The sequence below is a fragment of the Castor canadensis genome, chromosome 9 (genome assembly GCF_047511655.1).
Source record: "Castor canadensis chromosome 9, mCasCan1.hap1v2, whole genome shotgun sequence".
NCBI classification, from domain to species: Eukaryota; Metazoa; Chordata; class Mammalia; order Rodentia; family Castoridae; genus Castor; species Castor canadensis.
The window spans coordinates 100,525,181-100,540,338 of NC_133394.1; the positions used below are offsets into that span (position 1 = coordinate 100,525,181).

The window sequence follows — 15,158 nt, forward strand, 5'->3', positions numbered from 1 at the left end:
TATTCCCAGTGAACATAATAATTGGTGGACATGACTTACTATGGAAGTGGACCTTATGTAACCTACATGGACCTGTGATTTCTTAGCTCTGACTTTCAGTTCAGCACTCTTTTGACTCTAGGGCAGAGCCTCAACAGCCAGCAGGTCTCTTTTTAGGGAACCAGGACTTTAGAAATCAGTTCTCTGAACATCCAAAACCTTTCACAGGTTCAGACTAGAAAAACTAACGAATGAAATACTGATGGTATGAAGTGTAGTGAAAATGATTACCAACTCTAGTTCCAGGTGTGATAGCCTGCATGTCATAGAGAGATGACTAACAAAGTCAGGGTGTCCAGGTCACAGGACAGATGTTGTTACAAGTTATGTCAAATGGTCTAGTAATGGCTTAATCACTTAAGAAATTAGCAAACACAGCCAGACATGGTGACACATGTCTATATTCTCAACTCTTCAGAAGGAGGAGATAGGAGGATTGAGAGTTCAAGTCCAGTTAAGAGATTCTATCTAAAAAAACTATAAAAACAAAAGGACTGGAGTTGTAGCTCAAGTGAAAGAACACTTGCCTAGCAAGCAGGAAGCCCTGGGTTCAATCTTCAGTAGGAAAAAAATCAAGAAACCTGGTATTAGTGGTGAACTAGAGAGGTGAGGGCATGACTCAAGTGATAGAGTGTCTTTTTAGCAACTGTGAAGCCCTGAGTTCAAACTCCCATGGTGAAAAAAAATGAACTAAATGCCACAGTCAGGAATGAGTCCAGCAAACAGGGTGAGTTCCTTAGAAATGAGAATGCATTCTTAAAAACAACACATACTAAAAGTAACATGATCAATCTCTTAAATATGTGATATAATTTTATTTAATTATCAAATTAACTATATGAGCCAGACATTGCTGTTACCTAATTTTACAAAGGCTTAATGAATTTAAATAATTTTATTGAGATTGTTCAGTTCCACAAGGATTAAAACTCTGGTTTTGTCTTATGGCTCTGAAAGGACAATTTCAGTGGTGGCAACTGAACACCTTCCTTGAACCTCTAGATACAAAAAGAAGTAACTTTTTTTGTTAGACTAATACTTGTTTCTTAATCAGATGTCTAGGATATTTCAACGTTCTTCTGGAGGAGGCCGATTTATCAAATCTCATGTTATCAGATTAAGGTATGTGGACTTGGTTTGTAACTCCAAACCAAAACTGTTAAGATGAGGTATCTGATCCACATGGTTGCTTAGCCTCCCTGAGAAACTATGTATAGCAAAGAGTTTCATAGATTTTAAGCAACCCAGGTTGTACTGCCTATCCTTTTCCATATGTAACTTACTCTATGACAAAAGAATCTCAGTTAATAGATAGAAAAAATAAAAAATAGATAGGAAGGGGAGGAATAAGATGGTGCTGTTAACACCATCCCACCCAGTAAGCAAGAGGCTAAGTAGAATTGCAGTTGTTTTTATTCTCATTTTAAGCTTACACAACCATCAGTCTAAGGCCTTCTCTGTTAGTAAGGTTTTTCTGTAATACTAATACATTTTTGGTGTTATTTCAAAATGTACTTTTACTTTAATTTGAAAGATAGTATGTATAAGTTAAGTATGGAGTTTTTGTCAGAGTTTAAATTTTGTTACTAGAATTCATCATGAATGTTTTTGTACAATGTCTAAAAAACCTAGATTCCGTATTGATATATATTTGTAATATTTCTTGTTTTCTTCACTTCTTAGCAGTAAAATAAATAATTAAGTGAATAAGGAGCCAATACCTTTTCTTTATCTTGCTCTTCCTTCTTTTATGTCTTCTTTACTTTTACCTACCCTCTCTCTTTCCTTGTCTCCTTTCCTTCCTTTCTTTCATTTCTTTTTTCTTTTGTCTTTCAAATTAAATGAATTCTCAAAAGATATTAAAGGCTTTCCAATTCTACACATCCCAATATAAATGTATGGATTTGAATCATTGATCAAATCATTTCCCAGTATAAGCTGATTTCTCTATTCATTTATTAACTAAACACCAAAATGTCAGTGTTTTAATATAACAAAATTTTATCTCATTTCCCTGGGACCATTTATAGAGTCAGAAGTGGGGCAAAAAGGTGGGTGCTGTGGGATGAAACTGCCCACAGGACCTTCTGCTTCTGGTTAGCAGACAAGGGAAGAGCATAGCATGATTTTTAGGAGCCAAGACTAGAAGCAGGAGACAGCATTTCTACCAACATCCCATTTGCCAAAAAAACATTAAAGAGTTCTAAGAGTGGCTAGAAATGAAATCTAGCTCTCTGCTTGAGAAGCATGGAACTTGGTAAACAAAAGCATTATCTCTGCCACACCACTCTGAAGAATAATGACCTTCATTACAACTATTCTCAAAATGTCTTACAAAGCAAATCCTTTAAGTGCATGTTAAATATGATTTCATGAGCAGCTCTTCCTAAAAACCATCTAAACTATGAGTGAAGGAAAGGCAGAGATGATTGTTTTTCAGGAATGTATCTTGTCCAGTATCATAAATATCAATATTTCTAGCATGTCACCTTTATTTCTTCTACAGTGCTCCCAAAACTTTGTGATCATTATAAATCCAGTCCTATTTCCTTTAGATATCATTTTAAATGTGGCATGCCCGTATAACATCCTTTGTGTTTTTTAAAAAATTTTAATGAGTCATAAGAGGTAAAAAAGAGCTCATGATTAGAGGAATGGCATGACTTGTTCTCTATTTTGTTCTTCAGTCCAGAAGAACAAGGTGTCAACATTCTGATGGTGCTCATGTTTCGATACCCATCTACTGATAGTGCTGAACAAATCAAGAAAAAAATTGAAAGGATTTTATACCAAAGTCTGAAGATTAAACAGTTGCCTTTGACTATAAATAAACCATCAATTAGGCTCACACGTAAGTTTACTCTTTTTTAATTTGCCATTATTATATTTCTTTCTTCTCAATCCTCTTATTTTTCATAAGAATTTGGTTGATGCATTTTCCTATGTTCCTATGTGCATTCTTATAAGAATGCAGTACTTATAAACATGTCAGAATGGAATAAAACTAAAATAGGGCTGGGTGTCGGTGGCTCATGCCTGTAATCTTAGCTAGTCAGGAGGCAGAGTTCAGGAGGATCACAGTTTGAAGCTAGCCCAGGCAAACAGTCCATGAGACCCTATCTTGAAAATACCTAGCACACCCAAAAAAAGGGCTGATGGAGTGGCTGAAGTTCAAGCCACTGGCACCACAAAAACAAAAACAAAAAAACCTAAAATAGGTATTTACTATGAGGCAAAATTTAGTATTATAATTTTTAAATATATATTACTAGGGTTTTTGATAGAGTCTCTAATTTTTTCTTACATAATATATTAGATTCTTACAAAAGCTGGAAGGGGTAGGCATTATTTTCATCATTTTACAAGTTAGGATCATAAGCCTCAAAGAAGTTGTGAGACATGGGATTATTATGCCTTGGGCTAGAATTACACACCAGTATTATGAATCTCAGAGGTCTTTAAATGTCAATTATGGGGGGGTTAGTTTTTATAATATCAATGAAACAGACATTTTTATAAAGGTTTACTCCTATAGTAAGAGTGATAGAACTGCAAAGAGTCCTCTAGCTTATTTCCAACTTAAAACTACTTTTCATTATTCCTTTATTTGCTCCCCATTCCCCTAAAAAGAAAAAATCAGGAAAGTTCTTGTTTATTTTTTCCCCAAGTAGCAGAAAATGTAGTTCAAAAAGTTTATGAAGGGCTAGCTGAAGTGGTTCAAGTGGTAGAGCACCCGCTTAGCAAGCATGAGGCCCTGAGTTCAAATGCCAGAACTGCCAAAAAAAAAGGTTACGAAACTAAAGTTAAGATCACCTTACAATTAGTTGTAATCCAACCCAAGAGGAATTTCTATTTTTCACTGCCAATACACAAGAGGAAGAGAATAAGATTTTACATCTCAGGAATAAGACTTGCACCTTTTTTATTTTCTTACTGCTGTCTCAAACTGTAGTATGCATCTCAATGCAATAATAGGTATTCCAGCTCTATTATCACTTTTCATTATATATTTACAAGTTTAGTTGCTTCTGATGTAGTATAAAAGAAGTAAGGGACTTGCAAATCTTCAAATACATCTTGTGTTAGAATCCCTCCAAACATTAAGTATAACTTTTTCATGAAGTAACTAGAAATAATAAAGAGTATGGTATTTACCTTGTTAATCAGTGATATTGCAAGCTAAAATATGATGTTTTTCCACATTCTATGAAAGGAAATCTCAAGTTAAACTTCACTTTCTAATAATATGACCGTTTCTATGGCATGATCATATATTCTGAAGTAAAAATCTATTAGAAAAGTGTTGAAGTTGTAGTTTCTTGTTTTACAATTTTGAAAAGTTTTTGCTTTGGTAGCTTTCTTTTTATTATACAGGTTGTTTTAATATTCTTATGAGTACATTCACTCATGTGCTCAATAACAAAAATCAGTTGCATCTCTTTTTTTGGCTGCACACAGGTCATTTATTTAAACAAAGAGTTATTGCTAGGAAACCTCTATTAGGGACTGGGAGTCACATCTGTCTTTGATATGTCATGGCTCAGAATAAAATACCCCAAAGTATGGCCTTGGTATGCTAAGTACTTTGAACTGAAGGAAATTTAAAAAGCCTTAGAAGCAAGATGTCTCTGGCCTTTTCCCTCTTCCTTTCTTCTACTCTCCTTTCTCCCCAAGGGAAGCCATAGAAACTAGAACTCCTCTTCCCCAAAGCAAGACAGAACCTAGAACTACTACTTTAACTTCCCTTTTGCTTTCAAGAGCTGGCATATAGAAATTCTCTGACCTATCTTCTCTGACAGATCAACAGACTCTTCTTCTTGAGGGCTCCTGCTCTGGAGAAGACCAAAAACTACCCAGAAGTTCGAGGAGACTCTAAACAGACCCTGTTGGGTTCTCTCAGATTACTACAATTAGATCAAATCTTTTTATCCAATTACATTTCTACAGTACACGACTGTCTGTTCTTCATCAGACCTAAGAATTAAGTTTCCCTTGGGTCTTTGTGTCTTCATTTCTAAAGGTTCCTGTGTCATATATATATATATATATATATATATATATATATATATATATATATATATATATATATATGTCATATATATATATATATATAAAACTATTAAAATCTGCATATTTTCTTCTGCTAATCTGTCTTTGTCAGTTTTATGTCAGTCCTAGCCAGGAACCCAAGAAAGGCTGAAGAAATTTTTCCTCTCTTACAGGGATATGTCCCTGTAAAAAAAAGTGTAACTTTCCATTTTCCCTCTGCCAAACAAAGGAAAGCAAATGACTACTGATCTAACAAAAATCCAATGTAATTGGGTTTCAGTGAACAGGAATAAATAATTTTGAAAGGAAAAGGATGTCACAGAAGGGAAGCATGAAGTAGAGTGAGAGTCTGTATATGGATAAGGATTTTGGACTAGTTTATGAAAGAGCTTTACACCCTGCCCTTAGTGTCTGTTACCTGAGCCACAAACTTCCCTGGCATTCACCATGAGAGAGAATCCTAAGAGAAAGTCATCAACTTGCATGGACAAGATTCTCAGTTTTTGCTAGACCAGGGCCTTGAAATTGGATCCCTAAGGGTCTGCGATACCTTTAGAACCATGGATTAGCCCTCACCAGCCACTGGGAATATGCCTAAACCATATAGTCTGGTGAACACCAGTTGTGATGGGAGTTGGAGGTTGTTTCTTCTCCTTTGTCTTTTGCTGAAGCTCCCAAAGAAAGCATTCAGAATCATTTATTCTTATCTATTCTTTCCTACTTTTTACGTTTCTTCTTCTTCTTCTTCTTCTTCTTCTTCTTCTTCTTCTTCTTCTTCTTCTTCTTCTCTCTCTCTCTCTTTCTCTTTGTCTCTCTCTCTCTCTCTCTCTCTCTCTCTCTTAGAAAGAGTAGAGATTGTGGAGATTGAATTCAGGCCTTTCAGCTACTCTACCACTTTGAGACACGCTATATCCTTTTGTTTTTAATTTGTTTTGCAGATAGGGTCTCACACTTTTGATAAGGCCAGCCTCAGATTGTAATCCTTCTGCCTGTATCTCCTGAGTAGCTGGGACCACTGGTATGGGCTGCTATGCTGGCTTGTTTTTGAGATAGTGTCCTGCTAACTTTTTCCCTGGGCTGACCTTGACCAGGGTCCTCCTATCTCTGCCTCTCAAGTAGCTGGGATTACAGGCATGACTACCATATCCAGCTAATTTTCTGATTTCTTATTACGTTTCTGAAACAAAATCAGAAAATAAAATATTCTATGATTTTATTTTCAAATGAAATTTTACAACTTGAGCCAAAACTTAAATCAGAGTAGAGGATTGTTTGTATATTATTTGGTTATTAAAAAAATCCCACACCCTCTTCAAATATGGCTATCTTAGATAATTAGCATTGCTATTAAGGAGCATTTGAACAAAATAATCTGAAAATGGGAGTAAATTATTATGCCAACTAATTCATGTTTTGTTTATTCCAGCTCTTGATAGCAGAAAGATGAGAAATCTTCTCAATAGCCGTAAGTTCCAAATTCAACTAGTAACTGCTAGTTTCATAGTAAAAACAAAAAAATAAGACTACAATTTGTCAGGGGTTTTTTGCTTATTTTACATTTTCTTAAATCAAGCACTTAGTCTTTTTATTATTCTAAATACATAATATATCAAATGTATAAGTTTATACCAAATGTAATTTTAAGTTTTTGGCTTATAAAATACTATATTCTAGATATTATATTTATATTCTAGTTAAATATTTCTCTTATTATTCTCTTGTAATTCAAGAGAGTGCTTTAAAATGGTAATGAGCTAAAGATTTTCTTAATTTTTTCTGTAATGTTGTATTGTTATTGAAATAGCCACTATGTATATTTTCTTCCTCTTTTGCCACCATACTTACCACAGTCCATACTTATCTTGAGTCTTTGTGGGTAAATACATAGCTATTAAGTCTTTTGAAAGGTTGAGTTAAAGTCTAACCAATTGAGGATTTGATATCAGAGAAGCATTTGTTTTAGCTAGTGTTTCAAATTTTAGGAGATTAAAAAGAATCATTAATGTTCAAAACTATTATAATACAGGTGTGGCAAAGACAACAATTTGATTCTTCTAGGTCATATGAAGGGCAAATCATGACCTGCACTCAATGTTGGACTTTATGTCAGTAGTAAAGATACTATTGTCTTTGTGTAGATCCTCCTAATTTTATATTCCTCTCTATCTGAGTGACCTCCAGCAATTTTTGTTTGCCCCCCAAAGCTTAGTTTTCTCATCTGAAATGTGTGCTGCTGTGGTAGAGCACCTGCCTAGCAAGCCTGAGGTCTTGAGTTCAAGCTCCAGTACCAAAAAAAAAAAAAAGCAAAATGTGTGTTGCTATAAATATATATCTAAAACACTCAGCAGAGGATCTATACATTTCTGATGCTCAATAAATTATCTATTGAAGAAATAAAAGTCAAATTACTATGGAATGGTCAAACAGAGAACAAAAATCCTTTTCTGCACTTTAGGTATTTGCTGACAGGGCAGATTACCACATAGACATCCTGCCAAGAACTGAATGCACCAAAGGGAACATTTTTCCTGAACATAGCAATAGCTCCCAAGGTTTGAAATATGCCAGATTGGCCAGTTTGACTCCCAATCTAGACATTCCAATAGACTAACAAATTTAACGAAACCATGGTTTTCACCAGTTTTAAAATTCTGAACTTGCCTCAATCTGGCTTATTTCTTTCAAAGACTGCTAAACTGCCATATCCACATCTCTCTGTTATAAAAGTTCAAGTCCCTTTGGACTTTTTCCTTTGGGAAACCGTGTTTTCCAAAATTGCAATTCTTTTCTACATGTAATTAAAACTGTCTTTGCTAGCTGGGTGTGATGGTGCACACTTGTAATCCCAGCAACTCAAGAGGTAGAAAGATTGTGGCTCAAGACCAGTTCAAGCAAAAATTAGCAAGACCCTATCTCTACATTTTTGTCAATACTGGGAAATGAACCCAGGGTCTCATACTGCTAGGCAGGCACTCTACAGTTTGAGCCACTCTGCCAGCCCAAGAAGACCCTATCTCAAAAACAAGCCAGTCATGGTGGCCTAAGACTGTAATTACAGCAACTCAGGGGGCAGAGATAGGAGGAGTGCAATCAGAGGCTGGCCAAAAGCACAGACCCTATATGAAAAACAAACTAAAAGCAAAAGGATTCTGGGCATGGCTTAAGAAGCTGAGTTCAAACCCTAGTCAACCAAACAAACAAAAAAGTTTTTTGACTCTATTTTAATATTATTTGTGATTTTTTGTTTCACATTAACCATCCACAAATGTTTTATATAGAGAGACAGAAGTCAGTTATTGCTCTGATGCTATGACATGTTAGTCAATATTTCTTCTGAGGCTCAGTACCACCCGTAGGACCTATACAAAATAATTTCAGAGGCTGAGGACTAAGAATGGATTAAAGAGTGGCAAGGGCAATGGATTTTCTGGGTAATTCTACCCATTATAAATCAGATTGTTTTTGATTTTTGTGAAAACAACCTAACATGTTTTTCTGTGACAGGTTGTGGGATTAGAATGACATCTTCAAACATGCCATTACCAGCGTCCTCTTCTACTGAAAGGATTGTCCAAGGAAGAGAAGCTGCCATGGAAGGGGAGTGGCCATGGCAGGCCAGCCTGCAGCTCATAGGAGCAGGACATCAGTGTGGGGCCACCCTCATCAGTAACACATGGCTGCTCACAGCAGCTCACTGTTTCCGGAAGTAAGTTCACTTTGGCCATTGGGGGCGTTGCTATTGAGTCAGTGCATGGGAAGAGTGCAATCTCAGCTTATCTTCTGTTCCACTCAGGGAGGACCTTGCTCTGTCCCCTAAATATATTATGCTTGCTCTATGCCCCATCCATAATATTTGGTTTGTGTCATTGGCACTTCTTACCATATATTTCCCTATGTCAATGTGATCTTAGTGCTATCTTTCCTATGATATCATAACTTATTTTAATGTAAAGACATACATGCAATAAGTTTAATCTCTTCCACATACTCAAGGAGAAAAGTTAGCTATCTGTTCCCCCACCATTAACCCCTTTCACTTCCCATTGGCAATATCCATCATTACTTTATAAATAAGAAAAAAAATGTAGTTATCTTTCCTGAGGCTCTCCTTTATCATTGCATTATCCAAGAAATTCCGTGAACTTGTACAATTCAGGGAAGCATGTGGATGGCAGAAGAGACCAGTTACCCTGTCACACTGACCTTGCAGTATGGAACACTGGTCCTATACAACCCAGCAGTAGTTTCTCTGTTTGGGCTTTCATAATTGTTGTTTTCAAAACTCAATAATGTCAAAACTCATCATAGACATACCCAGGCACTCTATTGCCTGAGGAGATCAGGTACACACCATCTTTTCTTTCTGAAGTTTTGCCATCAGGCTACAGAAAGTTGTTCTTTTGAAGTCTCAAAAGGTTAAAAATTCTGAATAAAGTCCCTTTGTCCAGTGGCATTGTTTGTTTATCCTTCTGAAGAAGATTTTCTGTGGTGATTCTAGGAGGCTTTTTATCATTTTTCTAAAGGCAAGAGCTCAAATGGTTCTAAGATATTTGTGACATTCTTTATGGAGTAGAGGTGTCATGAGAATGACCTAATGAATTTAAGGTGATTGTCACTATGTATTAGGGAAGAGACTCACTTAGGTATATTATGAATCCCAAAATAAGTAGCATTGTGCTTTAGAGGTGAACTTGTGTCCCAATTGCTTTTGTTATAACTTTCTGATTTTCTCATATTTACACAGTCCATCAATGTTTGCACTTGTATTTTAGTGAGAATATTATCCACTTTAATTTATAACTGATCTCTGTTAATGTTTGTTAGAAAATAAAGCCAAAATATCAACTTAATGTTTAGTGAGGAGTATAAAATGTGGCAATTGAAAAACTTGCTTCAGCAGGTCCATTGCCATCTCTATGGACTAACAGACCTGCATGGGAACTGGGCAGTGAAGTACTGATAAAACAAATATTACTGGTGATCTTGATAAGAGAAGTTTTGGTGGTGTGACAGAGATGGGAATGAATTCAAGAGAGACAAAAAGGAGGATTGGTTATAGTAAGTTTAAAACCACTTTCAATGAGTGCCAGAAATTTGACATTTGATGGAAGTTGTACAGCCAAAGGAAGAATTTTTAAGATAGGAAAAACACAGCTATTGAATATTTTATATTGATGATAGTAATAATCCAAAAGCATTGAGTAATGTGATGATCCTGAAGTAAAAGGGTTAAATTTGGGAAGTGATAAAATATCATATAATTACACAGTATGATACACTGTTGAGAAAGGGAACAAAGAGGTATTTTGAAGACAATATAGTAGTTAACCAAATAGTCTTTACCCTTTGTAAATGCATTTTCTTCTAAAGAAATAGTATATTTTAAAAATTAAGTTTAAGACCAATCTTAGCACCTTTATGTCTGAAAAATTATCCCAGTCTTTGTGAAATGATGTGGATGGGGAAAATGTTCTTGACGAAATGTCAAGAGACCTGAGCATTTCCAGTGTTCTTATCCATAAATATGTTGAATGGAGACTGTTACATGAGACTTCCTCTCTCATTGACAATGCATAAAGGAATGGGATCATTCTACTTTGTCTTTCCAATTAGTTTGTGAACTCCCTAAGGCCTAAAAGTCATATATGTTATTATATCTCCTAGAATTCTAGTATCTATTGTCTAGTTTTCAAATGAATGTTCCAGTTCTAAAAAATCTACATTGAATAAAATCTTCCCTTAACATATAAATAATCAAACAGATGTCTCTCAGAGTACTTTGAAAATCACTGATCTTTCAAGTTTTCATTATTCTTAAAAGTTGATGATTCACTAACATGATAATCCCTCATGAAAGAGGAAATCCACTTTTAAAATTATCCATTTTGTAATTTCCTTCTTCATCATTTTCCTTTACCCAGAGGATCAAGTTTTTATAAATGTCCATTTATTCTTGATGGGGATAAATTTTAAAATAGTAAAATGGACTTTGAAGAAGAACTAGGGAGGTAAAGAGATAATGGGACTGGATAGAATTTGTCTTTGATGTACCTCCGTGGGAAAGAAAAGCATCTGTAAGAAAGGGGAGTTAGTAAGAGGGGTACTGACCAGGCTACTATGAAAGGCAATGGGAGCATGGCTAAGCCCTTGAATCTAGGGATGGGTATGGGTGTAGGTGGAGAAACAACACTGTACACACAAAGGCTTGCACAGCAGACAAATTCCACCTAGCATCAAAGGTCACAATAAAATTCAGTAAACAGGAGACAACAAGTAAGTCATAAAATAAGAATGGATGGAGGATTTGGTACAAAGAGAAAATGCTTCCTGGTGTATGTATGTTATCTAAAACAAATAAAAATTAACTTTTACCCAATTCACTGAAAGTAGAGAAGAAAGAGAACCTGAAGAGTTCCTAATAAACCAGAAATTTAAAGCTTGGAAATTAATAATCCTAATTAATAAATTATATAAGATTATTTACATTAATCGTAAGAAGTCTGTTTTCTATAGTCATCAAATGTAAATTCTCTTACTACAGGGGTCTTTCAGGAGCTCAACTCCAATAGTTGGGAAGAAATACAGCCTCAATCTTTCTTTTTTATAAAGCATAAAATTAAACACTACAAATCATACCCTGTACTTTTTGCAGGAATAAAGACCCAAGTCAATGGATTGTTACTTTTGGTACAACTATAACACCACCTGCTGTGAAACGAAGTGTGGGGAAAATTATCCTTCATGAAAATTACAAAAGAGAAACAAATGAAAATGACATTGCTTTGGCTCAGCTCACTACCCGAGTTGAGTTTTCAAGTATAGTCCAAAGAGTTTGTCTCCCAGATTCATCTATGAGGTTGCCACCCAAAACAAGTGTATTTGTCACAGGATTTGGATCCATTGTAGATGATGGTGAGTAGTTTTAAACTAATTTTGTTGGTACAAAATGATCTAAGGTTGAACAAAACTTTTTAAGGAATCACTCTTAAACTTTTTTTTTTGTTTTGTTTTTGTTTTTTTTTTTCTTTTTAAAATTTTTTATTATTATTGTTGTACTGGAGGTGCACCGTGACATTTACCAAAGTCCTCACAATATATCACAGTTGAGTTCACCCCCTCCATCATTCTCCTTTATTAACCTTCCCCCCATTCCTGGAACAGTTTCAACAGGTCTCATTTTTCCATTTTCATACGTGAGTATGCATTATTTCCACCACATTCACCCTCCTACACCCTTCACTTATATCCTTCCCCCTCCACTGGTGCCAACCCTCAAACAGGACCTGTTTTACCTTCCTGTTGCGGTACTCCTTTCTTTTTTTTTTTTTTCTTTTTTTCCCTTTTTCTTTTATTATTCATATGTGCATACAAGGCTTGGTTCATTTCTCCCCTCTACCCCCACCCCCTCCCTTACCACCCACTCCGTCCCCTCCCTCTCCCCCCACAATACCCAGCAGAAACTATTTTGCCCTTATTTCTAATTTTGTTGTAGAGAAGACCCTCTTAAACTTTTAATGAAAATAATGGTAATTCTTCCCATATGTGTAGTCCCAGGCAGAACAGGGAGCTATAAATTGAAAAGTAAAAGGAACAAAGCTCTATCTTTGAGTTCAAATTGGAGTAGGGAAAGGGGAGAGACTAATATAGAAGAAAAGAACAGCCCTACATTAGATGATGAAAGAAAGGGCAAAATATTATGGGAGTAACTAATTGCAAACTACAAATTGTATACCTCCTAAATGGAAATAACCAATTACAAATTGTATACTTCCTAGATGGAAACTTTGATTGCATATACTTTAAATCACATCTTTTTTTTTCTCATTTATTCGTACGTGCATACATTGTTTTGGCCATTTCTCCCCCCTACCCCCCACCCCCTTCTTCTCCCTCCTTCTCCCTTTCGCTTTCAGGCAGAATCTGCTCTGCCCTTACCTCTAATTTTGTTGAAGAGAGAGTATAAACAATAATAAGAAAGACAAAGCATTTTTGCTAGTTGAGATAAGGATAGCTATTTAGGGAGATTCCTAGCATTGCTTCCATGTATAAATGTGTTACGTTCTAAGTTGATTCATCTCTAACTGATCTTTTCTCTAGTTCCTGATCCCCTTCTCATATTGACCTCTTAATGATAGCTTTCTCTTTGTTTATTTCAATCTTTTCCTCATTTTAATGAGAATTTATGATGGTCATATTTATGAAAATGGTGCATGAATGTTTTGAGAATTTTCAATTTTATTAAATAATGGTATCTGCCTCTTTAGGGGTGCTAAACAAACATCAAGACTAAGAATTTTATAAATTGAAAACCAGACCTTAAGATTTCTAAGTACTAGCTTACTCTGCTCTAAAGAGAGAGACTAATTAGATGTTTTATGATAGAAAATATTTAAGGTTTTCTCTAGGATATGCTGAAGAAACTAGGAAGTAAATGCTAATACATCTTAATCTAGATCTTTTTTATAGAATTATATCATATGGAAAAATTCCAAATATTCCATGCATATCCTTGCCTTTATTTTTTCTTCCCTTAGTGCCAGCTCACAGCAACCCACCAACAGTTCCACCAGAAGACCTAACTTACTTCCTTTTCTGGGAAGTAGTACCTCTCCTCCTAAACCTCAACCCAGTTCTTTGCAGATTTCTGGCACACATTGGCCAAAAATTTTGCTTCCCATTACAAGACACCTCTAAGTAATACGCTACCAAATGGATTACAACAAATAAATCTGTGCATTGTGTCCTAGTTTCTATTTGAATAGCTTTTGGAAAAATCAGTGAATTTCTGTAAAATGTGCCATTTGGAACAGATCAGTGTGCTAGACCTGAGAATCCAATAAAAACTGTGGCTCATTTCCTAATGAAAAAAATTTGCGTATACATAATATTTGTATATAGTTTTACATGTGCCTTGAAAGAGTCAAACATATGATACAATACTGGAACATGTATGTTTGTAATTCCTTGCGTGAAGAAACTTATGGCATAGCAAATAAAATTAGGCCATAACCCATATTAATAAAATAATCTTGTGCTTCTGCTCCTAAGAATATACAATTTATTGTCATCCATGTTTTCCATACAATTGTATTTTAAAGACACGTGGTTGGTTTGTTTGTTTGCTTATGTTTGTGTGTATGTGTGTAATAGGACCTACACAGAATAAACTCCGGCAAGCCAGGGTGGAAACCATAGGCAGTGATGTGTGTAACAGAAAGGATGTATATGATGGCCTGATAACTCCAGGGATGTTATGTGCTGGATTTATGGAAGGAAAAGTAGATGCATGTAAGGTAAGTTCAAAGTGAAGATCAAAACTCCAAAAGAGTTTACACTAGGTCTTTCTGAGTTTGGCATATACTTTATCTAGGCAGAAAATATTGGCATCAAGTTCACCATGAATTTATGTGCTAATCATAACAGTAGTACTGTATTGAATGTTTAATGTGTACCAATGCAAAAATAAGGCACTTTACATTCTTTATTTAATATAGGAAGATACAATTTATTCCTATTTTACAAATTAAGAAATGAAAGTCTTTTGCTCCTCATTTTGGGTTCACACAATTACTTTTATGCTTTAATGTTTTATTAAACAAAATCAAGCCTCAAAGTCAGAGAGCGCTCCCCTCTAAAGGATAGGTCATTCATCTCTATCAACATCTTTCTTACGTGTCATTTCCATCTCCCAGCCTCCTACCCACTTCACTTTTTCCTTCTCATTCTTTTTTTAATCCATTTTACATTTACTTTCATCTATATACATCATATGGGCCACCTTCCCCCGCCACCCCTGCCAACTTGTTCCACATTGACATCTATAACAGATTTCCTCTCCCTCCCAAGCCTACAGTATCAATATCCACCCACTTAAGTGCTGGATTCTTAATTCCTAGACCTCTTCATCTCCAATAATCTGCTCTCTTCCTCATCCACCTCAGATCCTATTCTTAGGGTTATACCGTCAGTCTTGTCATAAAAAACAGTTCCATCTCCAAAACCACTAATTCACATCTTTCTCCTTTTACCGCCCCCTACTTTTCACCTGCTCCTGCTTGCCTAGATATACT

At 35.5% G+C, this 15,158-nt stretch overlaps 1 protein-coding gene across 1 annotated transcript in view; it reads left to right on the forward strand.

Annotated features, from left to right (window-relative positions):
• Window positions 1-15,158, forward strand: part of LOC109674930 (transmembrane protease serine 11F) — a 115,760-nt gene that overhangs the window by 88,553 nt on the left and 12,049 nt on the right. Inside the window, exons 5-10 of the mRNA XM_020151792.2 lie at window positions 1,094-1,161; window positions 2,727-2,890; window positions 6,515-6,553; window positions 8,593-8,794; window positions 11,741-12,000; window positions 14,239-14,381. Of these exons, the coding sequence (XP_020007381.1) occupies window positions 1,094-1,161; window positions 2,727-2,890; window positions 6,515-6,553; window positions 8,593-8,794; window positions 11,741-12,000; window positions 14,239-14,381 (876 nt within the window). The remainder of the gene's footprint in view (window positions 1-1,093; window positions 1,162-2,726; window positions 2,891-6,514; window positions 6,554-8,592; window positions 8,795-11,740; window positions 12,001-14,238; window positions 14,382-15,158) is intronic.